The sequence below is a fragment of the Manacus vitellinus genome, unplaced genomic scaffold (genome assembly GCF_001715985.3).
Source record: "Manacus vitellinus isolate BGI_N305 unplaced genomic scaffold, ASM171598v3 scaffold_1_pilon, whole genome shotgun sequence".
Taxonomy (NCBI): Eukaryota; Metazoa; Chordata; class Aves; order Passeriformes; family Pipridae; genus Manacus; species Manacus vitellinus.
In genome coordinates, this window is record NW_021939396.1 from 31466959 (window position 1) to 31483708 (window position 16750).

Here is a 16750-nt window from a genome sequence, read left to right on the forward strand (position 1 = left end):
GCCCGGGCGGGACCCCGCACCCCCGGCCCTTTCTCCAGGTACAGGGATCTCTCTACCTGCCGACGCTTCGCGGGATGGAGGTGTCGCTGGGGTTGGGAGCTGGGGCGTGCGGTCATGGGCTTGAGGGCTGCGGGGGGGCCAGATTCCTCCCTCCCTGGCGTCCCCAGCCCCGGGCCAGGGCATGAAGAGGGACCAGGCTGGGGCAGCGCCAGAATAGCGGCAGGCGCAGGAAGGGGGGCAGAGAATTTTCTCTCGCCAGACATCTGCAAGGTTTCCAGATCAGTTGTAGTACAGTGACAGTCTGAAGTTATTTTACCTCTAAAATTTTATGTTACTTACTTTACCCTCGTGCTAGTCCCGAACACACATTGATTGCAGGGGGTGTGTCCAATTACAGAGACAGCAGGGAGATTCATTTAGCACCCGTCTGTGTCTTTCAGCTGATTCCTCACATCCTGACAAACAAATAGCAATGAAATGATTGGGGAAATCCCCACTGTGAGGTTTTGGCCCCATTTCTAGGGGTATGAATCAGCAAGGATTTACTGTGAAGGCAAGGGTTTTAAAATGAGCATAGGAGAATGAGTGCAAGCTCATTTGTTTAGAATGTGGCGCTAATAATGGCAGGGTCATGGATTTGATTTCCATAAGGGCCATTCACTTAAGAGTTGGACTCAATGATCCTCGTGGGTCCCTTCCAAATCAGAATATTCTGTCATTCTGTAAAAGAGTCCTCTGCCAGCCCTTGGGGGAAGGCCTGGGCCCCAAGGCAGCAGTGGCAAGCAGGAAAAGTGGTCCAGTTCTACCAAACTGAGTAGCAACTTTGTAGATATTCACACTGCCTCTTTCTGTGGTATTTCTACTCTTTGGGGTCTTCACAATTTGTCCTCCCTCCCTCTGTCTTTGATGTAGGACACAGCCCTTGCTTTGCAGGTGCAGCACTAGTACTCAGCTGAATGTCTCCTCCCAGCTGGCTGGACATATGCCAGCCTACAGCCAAAAAATCATGAGCCTTTGCTGCACAGTTCTGCTAATTAGGGTGCATTTAGCAGGCTCAGTGCCATGCTGACACAGCCACATATCTTTGGGACCCAAGATGGCTTATGTTTGCCTGCACTGGGAAGGGGGAGTACGATTGTCAGATGCTGTAGACACGTCCTAAGGGATATAAAGCTTCACAGAAGAACTCAGCAGAGCAGAACTCTGACCTCAGGTCTCCGGAAGAAATACAGTCAGTTCTCTCACCACTAAATAATCTCACCAGAATAACATGGTGAAAAAAATGCACCATAGAGTATAACAGAAGGTAGCATTTTTAAAATTAGCATTTTTAAAATACAGTGTTCTATCATTCAGGAAAATCAATAGGGGGAGAACTGACAAAATGCTTGCTTGTCATACAGTCAGAGCATATCACATATTTTCAGTAAACAATATGATTTTTAATATTCAAGTATAAAAGGAGAGAGTTGATAAACGTGCCCAGTATTAGCATTAAAATGAAGCTCTAATCCAAAAAAATTTCTGTGCTCTTCAAAAAGAAGCTCAAACTTGTGCTTGAAAAGTTCTAGTTTAAACACTTGCCTTACCATGACTTCTGGCATCTGATGATGCCCCACTGTTATCGAGATGGTATTTTTTGTCTCATGTTCAGTGGTGGTTTCCTCAAAAGGCATTACGTGTTTGTGCCGCCTCTCTTGTACCCTGTGTGGGCAGTGGGTGCCCTAGATCCAGGCAGGAAGATGGAGTCTCCGTGAAGTCTCTGTCTCTCTGCCTCTCCTGCACCAGAGCCAGAATTTGACAGTCTCTGGTGGCCCACTTCAGGGAGGTAAACCCACAGGGAATTATTTCTGTTTTCTCTATTACCCGTTTCTGATTGGTTCAACTCCCTGCACTGCCTCACTGCCCAGTTGTGTGAACTCCAATGCTAACACAAGCAGAGCTAACAGCACATTTGGCATGGGTGGGTGTAAGCATGGGAGGGCAGGATTTTAACAGCCTGGGAAAGTGATCCTTGAACTCATACATTCAAAAACTACAAATCTTCCAAGTTTCACAAAATTCACAAGTCATTCTTTTAAAGGCAAATGATCATATATAATTTCCATGGCAAGTCATTACGTTGTATTTTGAATAAACAGAAATTCCAAATAGTTCCAGTGGGAGTTGGTATCAACTTACACAAGTATGGTTGGAAATTTTAAAGTTGTTTTTGTTCCTGTTGGATATCGAGGTCTCCCTATTGAGTCTTTCTAAATTCTGTCTATGTGTTTAATGACATCAAGAGTGTTTATTGGCATAGTTCACTGTTTTGAATGTAAAGTTCAAAACTTGAAAACATAAATGTGAAGAAAGGTGATCAATGGTTCTTGTACTACAGCTTGTTTGTCAACCTGTTCACCACTCTTGATTTCAGCACCTGCTGAAATGACATTTCATCCTTTCGCAAATATTTAACAGGATGGAGTATTTAGGAAAAGTGTAAAGTGCCTCAAGGATAGGTAATCAAGAAATGTGTTAAGAATAATAAAAAAACAATGCTCCAAAATAATAGAAAACACTGAAGGGAGTGGCTTCCTAAAGCTGCCAATGGTGCACTTAAATTCTGTTATGCCTAAAAATTGCAGTAGATCTAGTACTTTATAAGTAGATAGCTCAGCAGAAGCCCAGAGACTTCCGAACTTAAGTCCAAGAGTTTTAAAATAAATTTTTTTATAATTCTAACAATGATGAAAGAATGTTTTTGTACATAGAGAGTATTTTAAATTGGAACTACTGTACAAGAAGAAAGCTGAGAAATGAATGAGCTTGTCACTTGAACTGAAGTGGTTACTCTGAGAAAATCCACAGATCCTTATACATTGCAATGTATGTTGTGCAATGAACATATAGTAATCCTCCTTTTTTCCCAGACATGAGAAAAAATTAAATGGAATTTGACTCAGAAAAAAAGATCTATGATTCACAGTGCTGTAAATGGAAGACAAGAAAAAAGTTCTGACCACTCAATCTGTGATTCATAAGATAGCAATGTAATTTTTCAGTGTATTTTTGAAATTCCGCTAGCTTCCACAGTAGGTATCTGAGCACAAGTCCTATAATTCAGGTTCCTTTGACTTGCATCTCCCTTGTTTTTCAACAAATCATCATCTACCATTGTCATGTTAACTAAGCTGAAACAATAGCAACATAGAGACCATAAAGATGTAGCTATGGGTCCCTGATACTTCTTTTTGTATTTCAAAAGGTGACACCGTTCCTTGTATATCATCTCTGGGACCCATTCTCTGTCATGCTGAGGAATTTGACATCTTTCCAATGAGACACAAAATTGACGTACTGTCCCTTAATAGTTGCTGGGTACTGACTGCAAGAACGACATTATTATCCTGCCGACTAAATTCCATTCTAGTAACCCAATATTCATATTTTTCCACATGACTGAGGCAATTCATCCTTCTTGTTCTAAATCTTGATAACCATAACATTGCCATGCATTGCCACAGATGACCAGTATTTAACTGTCAGCTTGGTTTAATTCCAGTAAGACATGAAGTCATTGCTTTATTTGTTATGCAGCTACTAGTCCCTTTGGGAGTTTCCTGCATGGAAAATGTGATGTTAGACCTGATGCTACCTGCATATCAAGGTGCTAATATGGCATTAAAGTTATGTGGAAATTCTTACGTATGCAGGCCAGCTTGGAAGAGAGTCAACAGATAAGGAAACAGGCTAGATAGACACTTACTTTTTTGGGTACTCTGGTAATGATTTGTAGATGTGTGATCAGACACTGAAGTCTATCCACTGAAGTATTATTAAATAGAGTGGGCCCAAGGACTGTTTTCTGACCCCGCAGCCAGGTGGCAAAGACTGTCAGGTCCATAGTACATTTAGCACTTGTTTTGGCTATCCCATTGTGGGGTCTAAGACATTTTTACTATCACTAGTTTCCTTTTCTAGTTCCCAATGCTTGAAACAAATGTCTGAGGGTTATGCTGCAACATGTCAGCATGGTATCTTCACAGCCACAGAGGCTGTGTCGTGTACCTTGGGGTACCCAGATGTGTCTGAGGGCAGTGCCTGGTGGTGCAGTGTCAGGTATCTGCATGTGGCAAAGGGAGCTGTTTTCTCTTATTTCCCAGTGCTGTTCTACAAATCATACCCAGGGGCTGTCGGGGAAGGGGTTTATCTGTACATAGAAGAAAACACCAGAGAATGCTAGTTGTTGAGCACAATGGACAACTGGTGGTCCAATATCCAGAGCAGCTCAGTGGTTCTGTTTCAGGAGGGTTCCTTAGGGCGTGAGATGCAGCATCCTCAGCCACTCATACACCTAGTGCTGTCAGGGCACTAAAAGTGGACAAGTTTGGTTACAACAGTGCACAGTGAGAACAGAGGAGGGGAATTATGGTAGTGTGGTAGGGACGTTTGCCAAGTAGCCTCTTTGAGAGGTTTTATCTGCTTTACGATACTGGTAGTGCTCCAAGAAATCAGAGATGTAGTGACAGAGCAAACATGGCAATTTCTACGTTTTATGAGAAAAGTCACAAACCCTAAGGAGGTTATCACATTCTACTCTTTCTTCCTGATGTCTTATACTGGGAGAATCCCAAAGGGCATAAAATATTTTCCTGAAAGACTAGTTTGGTCCCATCACTTTTCTGCAACACTGATATAAGTATGTAACTAGTGCTTAAGCTTTTAAGCTTCTTGAGGATTTAAATTGTAATCAGGAAATATAGAAAAAAAATCAAAAGCATGTGATATGTTCCAATACAAGCTAATGAGAAACAGCATATATGGGAAAGGAAAAAGTTTTATTTAACTAGATAATGAGAAGCACAACCCAAACAATTCAGAACCAATTTAAGACAGCCCAGCCATTGATGATAATGTGTATTTTGTACCACTGTCCAACCTGAAGCACTTACCAGGTGGCCTTCAGGAAAAGAGGCTACTAGAAATGGACCACTGGTCAGATTAAATGTCCTCGCAGGGCACAGGTTGAGGACAACTCAGGCAAGGAAATGATTGCTTGTTCTCAAAGAATTCTTTCTCTTGATGGATGCCCATGTGTGTGACATTTTTCTTATCTCCTCTTTCACTGCAGTGCCTGCTAAGGCTGTGTATACTTCAAGTTCCTTGTTGGAAGGGTTGTGTTTGTTTCATCAGTGAGCACCCAGAGATCATCCTCATTCAGCCCCTCAGGGCTCAGTGTGCAGTACTGTTTTGAAGAGCTGTAGTATTCATTTTGACTGCTAAAGGGGAAATTATTAGGCCATACAGTTTTCAAAACCTGGGACTTGGTGTTCGTGAAGACGAGTCTTCATGAGTTTTCTGTGAAGTTCACCTTCATGGAAACACTTTAAACCTCTGTGTGTTTTGCATACTATGTTAATGGACAAATAAAGTGAAGAATCATGTGTTGTGTAGCTTCTTACTCAGGAATAATGTATCCATCATCTGTTTCTGTATTCTCTGGGATTCAGGCTGCAAAACTTTTTTTCCAGATATTTGGCATATTATTCATTAGCAAGGCTGACACAGAGCAACTATTTTGCCAGAATATAAAAGAGAAATGCAAGAGAAGGGAGAACTCTAGCTCAGAAACATGTATATCATGCTTAATATGAGAACGACACAGAGCATGCCATCATTATTAGATGCATTGCAGAGAATAAACTAAGGAAGGAAATGGCTACTGGATAACAGATCTGATTTTTGAGTTTAAAGACAATGCTGAAAATGAGAGATGCTAAGTCTACCATGTACAGCTCTCACAGAAAGAAGTGACAAACATGACATAAGGGTTCATTCTCTACATAATATGATGATTTAGTCTGTTTCTAAAGAACCTGGATGTTATTTAACCAAAAACATATCAAGGGCCATCAACTGGGCTAAAGGTTTCAATAGTCGCCAGAAAAATGCCACAAAATACAAACCAAAGCAGTTTTCATTCTTTCTTCGTCTGAGACCTTCAGTGAGCACACTTAATATGTGCAAAGAGAGAAGTTCTTTGAATCTCTATTAGGCTGGGTTAGGAGAGATCAAAGGTGTGAGTATATGGTACCTGTGCTATTGATACTCTGCTAGAGGGAAATGCATTTTCTTACAATTCAAAGTTTACTTTCAAAATAATGGCACTTTTTCCATAATGTTTTGGTTAAGTTCAAAGGAAGTTTGTTGTCCATGAAAACTAAAATTCAAATGTTCAGTGGACTGTTCTATAGTTGGGAATGAGCAGGGCCCCAAAATATTCACCAACAATTGTCTTTGCAGCAAGAACCATGGAGTACGACACCCTGTGTATAATAGGGCAACAAAGCTCTGGCACTGGTTCTTACTTAAGTGTTGAGGAAAAAAGGGTTACAAATCAATCTGAGGGGAATCAAGAGTGCTGAAAGGCTTCCTGAGTTCTGCTACTTAATGTTCCAGCCTTTTAACAAAATCTGGTGGTGTAGGAACCGCCAGCATAGGTCAGACCACTCTGGTCTAGATAATCCATAAGCTAGTCTCCTTTGGGGCTAATGCTGTATGCTTCAGAAGAGGGTACAGAAGAACCTCATAGCTGTAGTGAAAGATTTTGATGAGGGGCTGCTTGTTTATACACAAGGGATCAAATATGGAGCCAAGCACTGCAGGCAAGTTTGAATGTTAAATCTGAGGATGCAAAACTCCTGGAAGAGCATTTAAAACTTTTAAAATAAAAGGAAAAAAGGAAAAAAGCAATTAGGATAAAACAGAAACCTTGACTACTAGTAATGTTTCAATACTCCTTTGCAGCTCTTCCGTGTGTTGTGGGGGAGTGGAGTCATTGGAGTGGCTGTGCAGAACAGTGTCATCCCGGTCTGCGAATACGCAGGCGCTACGTACAACAGGAACCTAAAAATGGTGGGGAACCTTGTCCGGCTCTGGAGGAGAAGGCTGGCTGCCTGGAATACCTGACTTACCAGGGGGAGGACTGCGGCCATGAACATGGTATTCTGTCTTTATCTGTACATTGTGTCCATCAAGGCTGCCATGAATTTTACTGATATTAATGAACAGGAAAAAAAAAAGCATCTATCTGTAGATAGGTGGTTAAAAATACAATTGAAAATGTTGCTTTCTACTGTCATAGTGCTATTTATTTTATTATTTTTTCCCCACTCTGGCATTTCTTAATTTCTATTAAGTAAACAACCAAATTAAGCTTCATGCACTCCCTTCAGTTTCTGGACATAAGCCCCTCAGTAAGTATCAAATTATATCTGTGCAAAGTTAGAACACAAATTCAGCATGAAACGGGAAAGAGTACTCTTTGTAGGATTCCAGCACATCCTACTTCCTCAGACTAGATGGCATCCATTTCTAGATATTTTTCTTCTGAATAAGGAGAGCTTAGCTGCAGGGAATGGGGTTGACATCTGATGTCGCCAACATTTTACCACTTTTTCAGTAAAGTCAGCCAACATCACATAACCATCCACAAGCTCCCAATTCATTCATCCGCCGTTACAGTAACTGAAATACGGCTCAGCTATTGTCTTGCTGCCTTACCATAACTGTTTTCTTCCTCAGTCCCTGCTTTCATAACAACCTCTGAATACGGTAAAGAAAGAAAGCGACGAGCAGTATCTTCTCTCTGGCCTTCAGACAAAGAAGCAGCTGGGTAATCTGTTTATCGTATGCATGTGGGTCATCTTGCTCAGTAGAAAGTAGCTGGCTACAGAGAAAAGTGTAATGAAATTTGCAACAATTAAACAATAAGCTACAGCTTGTACGGGTTTTCTTTCATGCAGTTTATTTGCATGTTCTAGACGTTGTTTTTTATTACTTGCTAATTGTCCTGAATTAGACATTGGGATCATGGTAAATGTGATGACAGCTGTGTTTGAAAGCCAACAGTACATAATGCTAAACCAAAGCTGAATGTGTCCTAAGTGTAAGTCTAAGAAATTAGACTTAGGCATCTGAACTCATAAAGTGGGTGATTGGTCTCAAGAGACCTTTTTTTTAAACTAATTGACACAATTGATAAAAAATTTTGTTTGACTACCAGTAGAGATAGCTATGAAGTTTAAATTAGGCTGTTACTGGGTCTGTAAGCTCATAATGCTTTGTCCTGTGCTATTTTCCCCAGAACAATAAATCCCATTGGTATTCTTAGTCTCTTTTCCATTTTCTCCTTCAGCAGAATAGAAGCAAAAGTATGGGTTACCAAGTTCTGCTTTTCAACATAATTTAAGAATACAGAACACAACCAGAAAGTGGGATTATACATAAAGCACTGGACTGGAGCATAGAATGAGAAATAGTTTGCAGAAAGTTTTTAAGAATCCATTGATTAGGTTAGGTCAGAAAGAGACTTGTTAGCAATGATGATGTCTAACTTGCACTTCACAAATACCACCTGTTTGGTAAGTACATTCAAAGTAAAGCTTGTGCTTTATCTATCATAACTAATCTAGTACTTTTTCTGCTGAGCAGATACTGTGTGGAGTTTAGAACAGAGTCACTTTCACACCACTGTGCTTTGGAGAATCGGCCATATGCTCGCTGGATGCAGTACCTACGTGAAGGACACACTGTGTGCGTTGCCTGCCAGGCTCCAGCTATGAACATCGACACGCATCGCTGTGCTGGGGATGGCCATAATGCAGATGGGTAAATAAAGCCTTTTTTTCTTCTCTCTCTTCTGGAGCAAAACTCAGTACAGAAGTTAAACCTTCTCAAGGTCTCATTAAAAGCTGCATTTATTATACCTAAAAACCGAAACAGCTCATACCACTTGTAGAGCTCAGAAGGTTTACCCTTTCAGTTCTCACAGAATTGGGAAGTCATTTCAATATAAGAGTTCAATGCTTTGCAAGCTTTATTTACAATTGTGAAGGAATAATGCAACTTCTGTAGTGCAAGAGGACTTTTTACAGTTACAGGCACTTTTACATAAAAATGGTATTTCCTGTCATAATCCAAATCTGATTGCAGGTTTAATAGCAGTGCATCAGTACGCCCCTCAAACCTATATACCTGGTTTATAGAAAACTAAATGTGAAAGTAGACATTTATTATTCATAACAGATTTTTACTTGATCCATACTTTCATTAATATGCATACAACTTGATACTTGTACAACCAGATACTCAATCCACCATCCTGTATATATATACTTCAGAATATAGTGCCTGCTCCATAAACCATTTCAAGAGCTAGATGAGTCCTACATGATTAAGCAAATAAAATCTTCTGACATGTTATACTACATAACCCATTAACATGAAATACACAATTTTCAGTCTTCTAATTCCTCATTTATTGTCACATTTCAGAGGTAAAATCTTACACTGGGAAGCAGTTGGCAACTCTCAGTGCCAAGGAACCTGGAAGAAGATTCGGCAACTGGAACACTGTTCATGTCCCCTGGTGCATAGCTTTATTTTTACATAAAAGTTTAAAAGACCTTTAAAACAGCAACAACAAAAAGATTGAGAATATTAACATCAATGCCAAGAAATCTACATCTTTATGCTGCATTTTCTGGAGCCTAAACAAATTTTAAAGGAGTCAGAACTTTAGAAGAAGCATTTTGGGAAACTCTCTCTGCCTTAATACAAAATGCTAAGACTGATTTTCTATTAGAACACTAGAAGCATGTTTCCATGTTTCTCTTTGGTAATTAAGAGCTAATATTTCTAATCATAGTGGTTGCTTTTCCTGAAGTTCGCATTCTCTACTGGCCACAGCCCTGTCTACAGGCACTGCTCCTACTCAGTAGCAAGCCAGCCAAACATTCTCAAGTCTGATGATAGTTACTGTCATCACTGAATAGCAAGAGTAAATAAAAATGAAAGTTTGAGTGTTAAAACCAGATTTCAGTTTAGATCCTTGATTCCTTCCCAGCATCATCTAGACAGTTGTTTATACTACAAGTGCGTAAGTATTCTTCCTCTACATTTCAGTTCTCATGTTCACCCACCTTCATAGGTGACTCCACAGTCAGTGTTAAGGAAGTAGACTTCCCAGAACTTCATGTCACTATTACACATGAGCATTTTTAACTAGTAATAAGGAACTTTTTTAATATTAGCCAAGGTTCATCTGCCATAAAGTTCACACTATGTATTAGGCTTCACATTAAAGTCATCACCTGAACAACTTTGCTTACATAAATGTTTTATACCTATTACTATTCTGTTTCACGTTTTAGGACAACAACACTGCTGGACACTTTGAGACTAAAATAAGTTGTTATTCTGGAAAGCTAGGCTAGGTCAATCCTGCACAATGTTCTCCATCGGTCTTTTAACATGACACTTGTTCGGTTGTCGAAGTTACCATGGGCCAAAATTTTAGCCCAGTTACCCACTCCGAACATCTTTACTCCTGATTTCAGTTCCAAGTCTTCTTTGTAAGTCCATCGCTAGGGGAAGAACAGAGAAAAATACTGGATATGTGAACAGAGAAAGCTATTAATGTAAAAGCTAACCTTACAGCAAACATAAAAGCAAGTTTTCATACTGCTCTCTAGTTATTACAGAGTACAGGTGTCAGAGGGTGTTTGTTTTCAAACTTGAATCTGAATCTTGAAACTAAATACAACAACAAAGGTTATCAAGTCAAGTTTTACAACACATTAGCAGATATCACCTGGAAAGAGAACAGCATGCTTCAATGTTCACAAGTCAGAGGAGGAAAAGAAAAAAGATATTGGGCCAAGGTTTGCTTTCTTCAAAGAATGCTTTCCAAAATTGTACTTTATAAGCTAATTGAGCCAAGGCAAACTTTGATTGATCCTAGTGAAAGCATTCTGTTACACATTAGGCCAGGAACTGAGAATCAAGACACCTTTTACCAACAACAAAAGAATTTCAGTGTGCTCAGGAACAAATCCCAATATTTAAAATGTTTATAGAAGCAAAATTATACATATTGCATTTGAAAGTGACATCAGTCATATTCTCAGCTAACAGCTATGCATTTGCTTTTGGCCATTTGTTGAGCCTACTACTTAAGTCTGATTGCCATGAGTTACAAGCTTTTTAATCTTCAGGGCATGACTTTTCTCTCATGAAAGTAAAAGAAAATTACTTGCAGTTATACATCTGTAAGCAATCCCTTCCAGTTCTTTCTTAGTTGCTTCTTGGTACAAATACCTCAATACAAAGAGTTTTAGGACTGCAGACAGGGTAAAAGAAAACCGAATTTTTAAAAATCAAATTCTTGATTTTAAAAATCTTACCTTTACAGAAAAGTGCGAGGGAGAACCAATTATCAATTTTCCTTTAGCATAACTTCATAAAAATAGACATCTATATAACAAAAATTTACAAATTCTATATATCCTCTGATGTCTTTAACTACTACATTTTTTGACATGTGTATGTATAAGGGGTATTAGATGCAGTCAATTTTTTCACTCTGAAATAGCATTAGCAACTTTATTATGAAATTATTTTAAAACAACTTATTTGGCTAGAATCTGACTCTCCACAAATGTCTTCGAATCCTTGCTTGCTTAATACACAACTAATCACACTGATGTATGATCAGCACCTCCTCAGGCAAACTGAATTGCATATTATCTATGCAAGCATAGGACAGAATCCTCAGGTGAAATAACTGTGTAGAAAAACTGTTTCTAAAAAGTAAGTATCAATTTCTACTTGAAACTGCAGTTTGATAGCATGTTCTTTCTAAATTTATTCCCTCAAACCTGAAATGCAAAGGCTTAACTTACAGAAAAAATAAAAACTTAAAAACATTAATGAGATTGAGATGCACAGAGAATTGTATTGTGCAGCTGTTCCATTTAATTTATTTATGTTTAGTTCTGCTTCTTGCACAGGAGGGATCCTGCTTCTTCTGACAGTCTCGTGGACTGCAGTAAGTTATGAAAGGAGACAAATGGTCAATTTTCACTGGTCTCATGCTGGCATTTCTGTAATCACCAACAGATTCCATATTAAAAATCATTAGTTACCAGACTTACAAAATCCGCATGTGTTTATGTGCATGTCATGAGCAAATGACTGCTGAAAATCCAACCAAAAGACTCCTTTATTTCTGCATTTAACCATCACCTGTGTTGTACTGATTTTGGAGTTGCTCTGAAATAGTAAAAAAGTCAGAGTTTTTGCTCATAAAAGTACTACAAAATTTATACAGGCAAGTGATCAAAAGCACTGCAATTACTTATGTTCAGTGTGTGAAATTAAAATTGGTAATGTTGAATAGGCCTTTGCGGGCCTCAGGAGTTAAGAAGCATTTGCAGCTAATGGTCTTGCCAGTCAGAACAATTTAAATTGCCAAAAGAGTGAACTATTTGTAAAAGAAGGTACTGACTCGAGCCTCTTCATCTGAGGAATTGAATTTGCTGCTGTTATGTACCATAAGCTGCTTATCTGACACAATTTTCGTGAAAAAACTGTTTGTAAAAGTTATAGAACTCCATAGCTGTCCCTGCTGGGCAGAATTCACATCAGCAAAGGCCATCACTGCTGCTCCCTGTCCTCTCCTATCATCACAGCCACCAACTGATCTCAACTGCAATTCAGGTTATTTCCACAACAGCATCTGGTGCTGTGAATGGGATTCACACATCCTGCTTCGCTTAGGCAGACCATGGGCTGATCCCTGACACTGCTTGGAAGGTAAAGAATCTTTTGAAATCCCTGTTGGGGCTTTAGCCAAGGGTCATCTGTAGGCTCCTGCAATGTGTGGGGGCTGCTGAATCCCAGCTTTAATATAGGTCAGTCAGGCACCCCTCTGCCAGCTAAAAGAGGGAAAGGTAATTGTAATGCGGGTCTGGTCTGCTGGACAGATGTTATGACCAAGAGGAGCCCTTGTGTGTCTTGTAGTTTTCCTTTGAGTTACTGGTTATCATCAGGCTGGAGGGTCATCCCAGAAGCAGTGACTGTGAGCTGCCACCCAGGAGGCACAGGCTCCCTCTGTCTTTTCTTTTGTCTCTTTGAATGAGTGAAAATTTCACCCTTTACCTGAAAGGGAGACATCTTGCAAGTGTACAGTGCAGTACAGCCAGAAGAGTGCTCATATTTGGTGCATCCATCTGCACCAGCCAGGAAGTTACGGCCCTATGAAAGGAATGGGAGGGCTGTGATGTGGGCAGGGGTACCAGGCAGGCAGAAAGGTTGTTCCCATACTTGGGCATGTGCAAATATTCACATGCCTGTGAACCTAGAGAAGGGGGTGTGTTCCTTCACCAGCGAACTTACACCTCTACCAGACAGACAAGGGAAGAGGACTCCGCTGTGTTTATGTCTTACACGGGTACCACACATGGGTGGTGTTGAGGACAGCACCTTTTCAGTGGCAGTGTCCTGTGTATGTGTGCCTCTTGGATTTGTGTTCAGCTTTGTTACTAGGCAAACCTGCAGATGGGAAAGCAGGAGCCACTGCCTGAGTAGTGAACCCAGGTTCCCTGGACTCCACACTGGGCTCCAGCAACCAGACAAGAGGGTCCTGGGATGAGGCTGCTGGAGGAGGTGGCCACTTCTAACATGCCTTAACAATTTTGTAGCCAGCAGAACCTGGTTGAGTTGTGAGCATTCCTGAGATTAAATGTATACAATCCTTATGTGACAGGGGACTGATTGACTAATCCTTTGCTAATAAAGCCTTGGGTTAATTGGAATAACTCAATTGGAATAAAAAATGTTTACAGAACTCTACAAGAGCCATAAGAATTGTAAATGGCTAAATCTGAAGGCCTAAAATTTGGAACTTTGTGGATTAAAAGAAAGGTTGGTTTACCAGAGTATGTATAAAACCTTCTCCTATAAGTAACAGAACACTTCCAACTAACAAATGGATAAATGGTGTTGGCTATAAAGCAAAAGGGAAGACTAGAAAATCATGTTATGGCTCACCTTTACAACTGAAACTTTCAAAATTGTAAAGAACTGGGCAGAAAGGGAAATGTGGATGCAAAGGAATAGCCTCAACTTACAGAAAGTTAAAGCCAACTAGTAGATCTGATAAGTGTGAGGAAATATATGAATTACAGGGGAATGAACATCACTTAAATCTGCAAATAACGTACCCAGTGGAAATGTAAATCTCATGGCTGCTGTCATTAGACAAATACATACCATCCTGCTGGTGCACAAGGGAGGGTGGACAGGAAAACCCAGGCTCAGCTGGTATGACTGTCAGTGGCACAAGAGGTCCTTGTGCTAAATCCCACATCCATGGAGACAGCAAAAAAAAAATAAAATTATCTCCTCTCTGTATGACCTGGAACCCTTCTGGGATCCTTAAAAGATTCTGCTCTTAAAAGCAAAATCAATTCAGACATTGGGAATAGGCCAGGTGACAACTGAGTGTCATTCTGTATGGTTCTCCACTTCCCTTGAATTTAAGTTGCTAGAAGTGTCAGCAGCAGTCAAACATGAAAGGCAGGGGCGTGAGTATGAGGGAGAAGCTTAGATAACATTCAGCCTGATCAGAACACTACCCTGGTTTTTCTGTAACGAGGGAAAATGTGACACCTATGCAAAGTGTAAGCGGATGTACGTGAAGACTAAACTTTACATCTCAAAGTTGGACCTACTCCAGCTTAATGCAACTATCAATGCCTCTTCAGTAAACTATGATCACTAACAAACCTCACTAAGCAGGGAAAGAATTACAAGTGATAGCAGTTCAGCTGTATTTCTAAAAGGTTTGGAACCTAAAACTTCTCTAAAGTAGTCTAACCTTTATCAAAAATACTTCCTTTTTCCAATACTTCCTGTTCCACAAATATTTTGCAACATCAGCAGTGAATGGCTCTTGGTTTGGTTTTTTTTTAACTTTATTAAAAGGCCAGAGATTCCATTGGAATCACGTAGTTCATTCCAGAGCATGCCAGAAAACTTTCCTAAATAAAATCTTTATTCAAGTAACAGAGTTATTCTTGACCTAGAACACCAGATAATTCAAATACTTCAATCAGAGACAATTACAACTATTGTTACTTGCAATGATTAGTTACATTTGCTCTTAAAAGGGCTGGTTTAGCTTGTTTTGATTTTAAATTGCTTATATTGAGCTTTCGTTTTTTAAAATAAATTTCTTCAGTTTAACATACAAGTGAGGAGCCTGCCTTACAGGTAAATCAGGGACTGTCATCTTTTCTCTTCACTCAGGAGCTGCACAGAGCAGTAACTTGCCTCCCACCTCACTGACCGATGAACTGCCTGTCCCCTCTGGGACAGCACTTTTGTAGATTCCAGTTTTGCACTGTTACAAGCTACCAAGGCTGGTTGAAAGCCTGGACATAATGCAGCATTACATTTGAGCTCACATCATCACGGCACCTAGTCCAGAGCAACGTGACATCTGGCCAGCTTAGAATGCAGGCAGAGCAAGCTTGAGTTTGCCAGGCAGAATGCAGAGGCATACTCTGTCATATCTAAAGATCTTGTTATTCCTTAGAGTCAGTCCTCCTCTAGTAACCTGTCTTCCTTTATGCATTACGGGACTCCGCTCTGATTTTTTTCCTTCTGGTTTAAATATATGGATTTTTTTTCCCATACAAGTCTGACTAAATTCTGAACATCCAGATTTTCAGACACATTCTTTAATTTAAAGAAACTGTCAGTCAGATTTTAAACAACTCAAAGGACAGGATACAAAATTGAGTACAAACAGTTCCCTAAATACCGTGACACTTGCATCCCCTAATTTAGGGAGAAGAAAATAAAGTATGCTTGCTTTCAATAGCACTGCAGAGTGTTATTTGCAGCTAACTGAAAACACAGCAATGAAAGGCTGAAAATGGGCACTGAACCATTGCAATGAAATGCCATTTACAAAACAAGAGCAAACAATGCCAACATTGAAAGAGGGACTACTTGGAAAAGGAAGTTCTAGAAGTCGACAGCTCTGACATTCATTGCATTCTTTCATGCATGTAGACAATTTTATAACCCAGATGATTAAGCAGAGGAGCAGATTTATCGTGTAAAAGGCCAATTATCATTGCTTTCTACAGAATATTTCCAAGCAGTCTCACTGGTAGGGAGTATGGTATAAATATCACAGAGGCAGCAAGTGCCTACAACTTTTCTAAGTGTTTAAAGAAACACAATTCTTAATCATAAAATTCATTCAAGTTTTTATAAAATTTTCAGAGTTCTTTGCTACTATCAGATGCATTTTTCTAAAAATTTTGCCTTTACATTTCAATTAAGGTTGAAATACAACAATGTAACTAAGCAAACAACATCTATTTTTTTCTAACAAGATGCGTGCATAAGCCCTAGACTTAGATACACTGTTTGTAGGTGACCCCATAACAGACTACCTCAGCATGAAAATATGTGAACACAAAGTTCTCATTAGCTCTCTGTCAATTGTGATCCAAACAGTTTAAATCTTGATGTTGAAAACAAGCTTGATGGAAGTGTTCATGCTTACCAGACACTGGTTAACAAGGTACCTATCCAAGTATACTTTGGAGTAAACTAATTATATTTTTAAAGGCAACAAACAAATCCAGTAAGTGCTGCTCTTTTTTTCTTTTTAGGGCACTGGTTGTATCTGTAGCTTTTAAAGAGGCTCTCAGTGATTTAACTATTCCTGAGATTTGTGAGAAAGTGAAAAACTGTTTATAGGGGCTTAACCTGCAAGGATAGATGAGCTCTCATTAGGACCTCAACCAATTTGAGGACACCATGTAACTGAAGATTTAACCCGTACTTCAACTGCAGTAGAAATGGTTAAAGAACTAGAAGTAAGTACAACTTTCCTCAATGACAA

The 16750-nt window shown here is 39.7% G+C and overlaps 2 protein-coding genes across 2 annotated transcripts in view; one reads left to right on the forward strand and one right to left on the reverse strand.

Moving 5' to 3' along the window:
- The window catches only part of SBSPON (somatomedin B and thrombospondin type 1 domain containing), a 20608-nt gene extending 9947 nt beyond the window's left edge, over positions 1–10661 (forward strand). The window contains exons 3-6 of the mRNA XM_029959365.1: positions 6790–6984; positions 7567–7657; positions 8476–8652; positions 9319–10661. Of these exons, the coding sequence (XP_029815225.1) occupies positions 6790–6984; positions 7567–7657; positions 8476–8652; positions 9319–9436 (581 nt within the window). The 3' untranslated portion in view covers positions 9437–10661. The remainder of the gene's footprint in view (positions 1–6789; positions 6985–7566; positions 7658–8475; positions 8653–9318) is intronic.
- TERF1 (telomeric repeat binding factor 1) overlaps positions 8814–16750 on the reverse strand; it is a 23989-nt gene continuing 16052 nt past the window's right edge. Inside the window, exon 10 of the mRNA XM_018079426.1 lies at positions 8814–10409. Coding sequence (XP_017934915.1) covers positions 10251–10409 — 159 coding nt within the window. The 3' untranslated portion in view covers positions 8814–10250. The remainder of the gene's footprint in view (positions 10410–16750) is intronic.